The 7176-nt window shown below is 32.9% G+C and overlaps 1 protein-coding gene across 1 annotated transcript; it reads left to right on the top strand.

The window, feature by feature from the left end:
• Nucleotides 1–5282: 5282 nt before the first annotated feature.
• LOC108916040 lies at nt 5283–6860 on the top strand. Its single transcript, XM_018722229.1, has one exon. The coding sequence runs from the start codon at nt 5283–5285 to the stop codon at nt 6858–6860; it is 1578 nt and encodes a 525-aa protein (XP_018577745.1).
• The last annotated feature ends 316 nt before the right edge of the window (nt 6861–7176 follow it).

Below are 7176 nucleotides of genomic sequence, written 5' to 3'. Positions count from 1 at the left end.
CTGGAATTTGGAAAATACTATCTCATATAAAATAAAGACCAGAAAGTCACAAGCCAATGATTTCACAGCAAAAATAAGTGCAGCCAGTGAATTTAATTTCTAGTTTCAGAGTTTCGTGTGAGAAGAAAAACGTCAAGTCGTCTAAATCGATAATGTAGCAACCAACCCGGTAATTGTTCAACCACTGATAACTACTATAGGTAACTATAATTTTTTTCATTCGCAAATTAAAGGCCTAAATATAATAACTTTACATGACATTAAAACACTTGACAAAATATTTTAACATTGGAAATGTTTCAGAAACAAATATGTATAATTTAACACTGTGTAACAAATATTCGGTTTCGACCGCTGGGCGCAGGTATGATCCGATCGGAATTATTTTGGCTACATTGCAGCTATTTTTATAAAACCCTGTCGATGGGCTTTATAAGTAAACCGACTGCGAAAACTAAGCGTTCCAATGTACATAGGGTAGGGGGTGAAGTTGTAACAATGTCTTGGTAACGAGTTATTGATATGTCTATAAAGATATGTAGTTGGGGTGGCTGTAGCGTTTTCGGCGATTTCCAGAGAAGTGTTTTGTGATTCTGACGGTAGGTGGTGGAAATATATACAGGGTGACATCTTTTATAGTTTTTTAGGTTTTGGAACTACAAGACGACTCTTAATTTTCAGCAATTTACAACAGATTTCAAAAATAAATTTGAGTTTATTTTACAGTTGTCAGTTAAATTGTCATTTGTCAGTGTTTGTATAAATACATACATAAATAAATAAATTTTATTTTATCCATGATTACGTTAATTTTGATCGTGTAAGAAATTTGCTTGGTAGCGAAATCTGTATTTTTTTTGTTTATAATTAATTAAAATATTAAAAAAGAGGCAATGATTTTTTAGGAAAAGCTCAAATAGAAAAATTTTATATTCAATTTAGTTTAATTTGAGAAATTTAATTCTTAGGAAAATTGCTGATGAAAAGTAGTAATATTAGCACTCATCACATTTCCATATAATCAACAACGATCATGTTCCTTACTTTATCCACGTCATGTCATTTGCTGTAACAATTGTACCGAACATGACAAGCTTTGGGATGAGCTCGATCACATATTTTCTAAACGAATCGAATACATAGCCTTCGCCCTCGTAGATCAGTATCAGATTACAGCAAACTACAGAGCAGGTGCGGTATTGGACAGTAATCCTGACTGACATGAACTTAATATTCGTAACTATGCAGTAATTCATTCCTTTGGTCGGCGAGCCATTGCCTTTCCAATGATAATAATGGAGGCTAGCTGATAATATGGGAACTGTCTGTAATACTGATAATATTGATACATTTATATCAATTATAGAGGAAAAATGTATCGATAGGTACTAACGGTATAAATATTTAATTCAATGTCTAACTAAATGGTGACAAGATATCTATCTTATAGTCACAAGATGTTGCCTCGATGTCCATTTTGTAGCTGAATTATGTTATTTTGTACATACTTAATTAAATTTGTTACATGTGCAAATGACATATAACAAGTTAAAAAATATTTTATGTTGACGGGTTTGAATTTTACGTGATTTCTTTTATATCTGAGTTCTTATTCTCAGAAAAAATGTTTTCTAAGTAATTTACAGCCTTCCTTAAATCAGTAGATTTATTGTGACACTAGTATAAAAATGTAAGGGGAACTTGATTTATTATGTACAAATAGAAACTCCTATATTATAATAAATCGTGCGGTTGAATATTTAACGCTTGTTTTACCAGTTTTTCATGCAGTGATTAGAATATCTATTAACTGGCAATTTAACAAATTGATTGATATATTTTAGAAACACTCTGATAATAAACTACTAAAAATGTTAAATTTATTACTAAAAACGATGTTTATTTTATTTAAAATGCGACATGTACATATACTCATTAAACTAGCATTATCAATTTTGTTTCAAATCTTAGGAAGCAGATAAAAATTCCGGGCTTATAGATAACAACAAAAATTTTAGCTGTTGTACAATTAGTTGTATCCAAATTAAAATAAATTAAAAGTGAACAGCGATAGAAATACGCTAACAAAAATGTATAATGCTAGTTTAAAAAAGATAGATTAGGATTAAATTAAAACAAAACGAAATAAATAATAACGCATTTTATTAATAGGTAATAAATATTAATAATGTACACCTTGGAAGGTATGTGTAAGTTGTGTAGCCAAAAACTTCCAAGTCTCTTAAATCTAGCTTCAAATTTGACCAAATTTCATGAGGTGGTTTGTTGCTCATAACAATAGTTTTGAGTAGATCAACATGAACGTAACAATACTCAATTGTATTTTGATGAATTTAATTTGCAGCGCAAAAATCAGAAACCGGTTTATTGATGAATTGTTCGTCATCGTCCGATCTGACAATGAGAAAGCAAATTTTCTTACTATCTCATTCTCGATCTTCACTTTGGACTATTTAAAGTACGCTAGAAGTTTGTCTTTCTTCTTGAGAAAATAAACGAAGGCGAAAAAAGCCTTATTATTGGTGAGACTCATGAAATATCGCTTTCTCATTAATGGAATCTTTACAATAACAATCGAAATCACTTTTGATTGTTATTGTACAGTGCGTTGTTTTGCCGTAAACTCATTTCAACTTTGAGCTTTCATATCTCGATGACGATTCATCGTATCCACAAGATCAAAAGTGGATTTTGTTCGTCAATCCTTCCTCTATTTGATCCTATAATTACATTTGAAGAATATGCAAATACGGTAGCTCCAGCTCTAAATGTTTATAAATATTTTTTCGAAGAAATTTTGAAAAAATTCTAATTGTTGCTAAAATGGATAAAATCGAAAATTTTTTAAATGGGGATTTGATGACTGCAAAGGGTATGTATAAAAATTAGGAGCTCAAAATAATCATTGGTCTTACCGTGAGAAAGAATTGAAAAATCCGTATGATTCTATATTTTCTTAAGGTGGCCATATCCCTGACCGAGAAATAATCAAATTTTTGTATAAGTCAAGGTCCGAAATAAATTCATGAAGAAAACATCTTTTTTCACGAATTTTTTTTCGGTCTATACTGTATTGTAGCAACAATAATGCACATAAAAATTCACTTTTATTTTGAAGAGAACCTCAAAATGAAACTTTTTTCCTTTGACTATTTTCTCTAATGTCAATATTCTCCGAGTTATACATGAAAGAAGGGAGAAAAATGTGCCTTTTTTATTTTTTTTACATTTTCTTGCGCTAAGAATTATGCATAACTTTTTCAGCGGGCGCATATCGCAATTATCATTTTACATAATATTTCCAACAAAAATTAGCGTTACTGTATAAAACATCCATCCCGAAACAGATACTGACTGGACTACTAGACATACCCTTACTTTGTACTTACCTTTACCAATATTTTAAAATTTTCGTCTTTACATTTTACTTGTAACGGTCACAACCATTTCCAGAGGGAGGTAGACATGTTTTGTACTAAAGCAAACAAGATAAATAATATTGCTTTATTTAGCATTTAACATTTTACACAATTAGGCTGATTGTTGGTTTGTACTTTCTTGTATTCTGTTTGTTGTTTCTATAAAGTTTTGTACATAGTTCCGATTCTGTAAATGGTCTTTGTGCTGTTGGATGGTGCAATTTTAAAATGAATAAAATAAAATAAATTAAAATACAATTTTAAAGCTTAAAACAAGTTTTTAAGCAAAATTTATAGGACGTTAATTTGAAACGGATACCTGACGTCTGATTTTTTACAAACCATAGTGAACCCCTGGCATCGGCGCCGCTGGCCGACCGCCCGGCACCGACTATTAGCCCAGCCAGCTTTATAGGGTGTCATAACGGGCCGGGGAGAGAACGAACCCACCGCTTTTACGATTCGCACTAAATCCGAGGTGTATGGCGGACGTTCAAGGTAATTTTCTTTCGGGTTTGAATTACTGGGAATAGTTGGAGTGTGAATTACGACATGAAGCGATTTCGCAGTCGACCATGGGTGAAATTCGGTCTCGCGTCCCAGGCATGGTAAGCCCGCTTTAATTTGCCTCGTATACCTGAAACGACGTCGGCTACGTCCGCGCGTCTGCTCGTCCGTAATATATTCACGCCGGCGACGGCTACGTGAAAGAGTTTTACGAGAGGCTGTTACTTTAACGCCAGGGGTGTTCGATTTCTAAGCAAGGATCTCGGCTTCAAAGTGGGTAAAATGAAGCACTACAACGTACACGGTGGTTGGAGGATAGCAAAGCTTTCATAAATGATTACAAGCCAGGTGACCAGTAATTTCGTTTGGAACAGTAATTTTATTTCCTTCAAGTTGGCAATTAAATTTCGAAAAAATTAAAACAACAAGATCAAGATTACATTAAAGCGCGACATGCTGTTTCACCGGGAGAGTGATTTTATTAAACCAACCAGCTTGCAGCCAGATTTGTCATTGGTCATTGGAAACGAATCGTTAATATTGATTACGACAAGATTTAGGGATTTTAGATTGGCAGTACCAACGGTGCATTGTTGGTTGCCTAAGCTCAGTGGTCCGTAATATTTTTTAAAATGTTTCTTCTTGCCTTTGCCATTTAGAACGAAAACTTATAAAGAATATTCTCCTACTATACTGGATCTATCATTAAATCCGCTAATAATTCCTTTATCTACATCTCTGACGCTTTCTTTTTCCTCTTAAGTTTCAGTTTCCGCACCTTCACTTTCACTTCTTAAAAATAAATACTTTTTAATTTATTTTTCTGACACAAATATTTAAAATAAATTCTATTGCTCAAAACCATTTTCAAACATTACGTCACAACACTAGTGATGTAAATGGTAAATTGATAAATTGTTACTTACATAAATTACTGTAAAATTACCGTAATATTACGCACCGCGAGATAACGGATGTAATTTATGTAATTTATGTAATTTTTGTAACTTACGTAAATTACGTAATTTACTGTAATTAATGTTAATTTACACTTAATTTTAAATATCGCGCCAATTTCAATTTTGATATTTAAGGTTTTATAACCTTTATCTTATTCTTACTTTGATTGTTGTATTGTATTGTTGAGTGTGTTGAGCTGTTGAGTGTTGTTAAGACGTCTGTGTGGAGTGTGCAGTATACCTTACCCTGTTATTAGACTATTAAGTTGTTAAACTGTAATCCAGGCTCAGGTATCCGGGTAAGTTATACAAAACAACGTAATAATAATAACCTTCTTTACTAAATCAAATTTGTAGTAATAATTAACTAATAGCAATGGTTAAATCCAAATCACAAATATGGCATTATTACGAGGAGTCCTTAACAGAAACCAAGAAAACCTCTTGCGTTAAATGTAAATTTTGCAAAAAGGAATACGCAAAAAATGCCACACGAATGAGGTCTCATTTAGCACATTGCGCTCATGTACCGGATTTGGTGAAATCAAAATTCAGAAATCATAATCATGAATTGCCTCTACGGGTGGTGAATGAGAATCATGCACCCATTCAGTCAAAATCAGAAAATAAAATTGATACGGGTGCTGTTAAAAATAATTCCATCATATCGGGTGATTTGTTAAATACTCCAAAATCTTGCGCTTCTTTGGCCACGACTACGAACTGCAGCAGTTCCAACAATACTATGGCGACTTTTTTTGATAAAATGAAAGAGGATGAGCATAATCAATTACAGGTTTTATTTGCCCGTACTATAAGTAGCACTCCATTTTCAATTGTCAAAAATAGGGAATGGCAAACGTTTTTTGAAAAAATCAGGCCATCATTTGTATTGCCTACAAGATATTTACTCGCTAATCGTTTATTAAATGAAGAATTTGATCGAGTACAAGTGCAAGTACAGGAAAAGTTGGGACAATCGGAAAATTTATCGTTGCAATGCGACGGGTGGTCTAATTTGAGAAATGAAAGCGTAATAAATTTTGTCGTAACAACGCCTAATCCTCTATTTGTTAAAACTGTTTTAACAAAAACTGAAAGACATACTGCTGATTATTTAGAAAGCATAATTACAGACGTTTTAGAAGCATATGATCCCAAAAAATTCATGGCAATAGTTACTGACAATGCCAAAAACATGATAAAAGCAACAAAACAGTGCGCAGCAAAATATCCCCACCTAATTTCGTACGGTTGTTTGGCACATACTTTACACCTTCTGTGTAACGATGTATTAAAATTAGGATCTGTTGACAAGCAATTATCCGATATTAAACATATAGTGAAGACCATAAGCTCTAGTCAGCTATTATGTGCCAAATTAACAGAGATAAAAAAAGAAGTGAAAGTTACAGCTTCTCTAAGTTTACCGGTAAAAACTAGATGGGGATCTCATGTTAAATGCTTACAGGACTTATTAAAATGCAAGTTTGTTTTGCAAAGGCTAAGCATTTGTGAAGATCCAGTTATCCAGGAAAAAATGCGCTGTCTGAAAATAAGCATATTAGATGAAGAGTTTTGGAACAACACAGATATGCTTATAAAACTTTTGAAACCAATAACGCAAGCAATAACCTACCTAGAAGGGGATAGTCCTGCGATTTATTCGGTATGTCAGACATTTAAGGATATTGGGATAAGTTTTTCTGCTAACTTAGAATTTGCCAATTTAACAGACATTGAAAAAGATCAAGCAAAACAAAAATTTCTAGATAGGAAGGAGTATGCCATAAAACCTATACATTTGGCAGCAGACTTATTGAACCCTCGATCGATGGGTTCAAATCTATTACCAAATCAAAGAATAGCCGCCATGAAATTTATAAGCGACTTGGCAAAAGAAATGGATTTAACAAGCACTACTATGACAGACTTAGGTAACTATTTGGCCTAAGCAGATTTTTTCTGCCAAAGCAGAATCTTTTCTGTGGGAAGTATTACATGAAACAAATGTTATAACATGGTGGAAAGGATTTTGTGGACACACTTTCCTTTCAAAAATTGACGTAAGAATATTAACAATGCCGTGCACATCAGCTGCAACAGAAAGAAGTTTTAGTTCACAGAGTAACATTCATACAAAAAAACGGAACAAACTCACTGCAGAAAGAGCTGCAAAACTTAATTATATCTATCACAACATAAAGTTATTACGACCCAGTCAAAATAAAACCACTGCTATACCTCTAAAAAATAGAGAAGTAGACAAA

Source organism: Anoplophora glabripennis, unplaced genomic scaffold, assembly GCF_000390285.2.
Source record: "Anoplophora glabripennis isolate ALB-LARVAE unplaced genomic scaffold, Agla_2.0 scaffold1536, whole genome shotgun sequence".
NCBI classification, from domain to species: Eukaryota; Metazoa; Arthropoda; class Insecta; order Coleoptera; family Cerambycidae; genus Anoplophora; species Anoplophora glabripennis.
Note: the sequence above shows the minus strand (reverse complement) of the source record. Positions and strands in the feature narration are given on the sequence as shown.

Bases quoted from the DNA above. Each gene is read 5' to 3' on its own strand.
- LOC108916040 (XM_018722229.1), top strand. From the start codon at position 5,283: ATGGTTAAATCCAAATCACAAATATGGCATTATTACGAGGAGTCCTTA.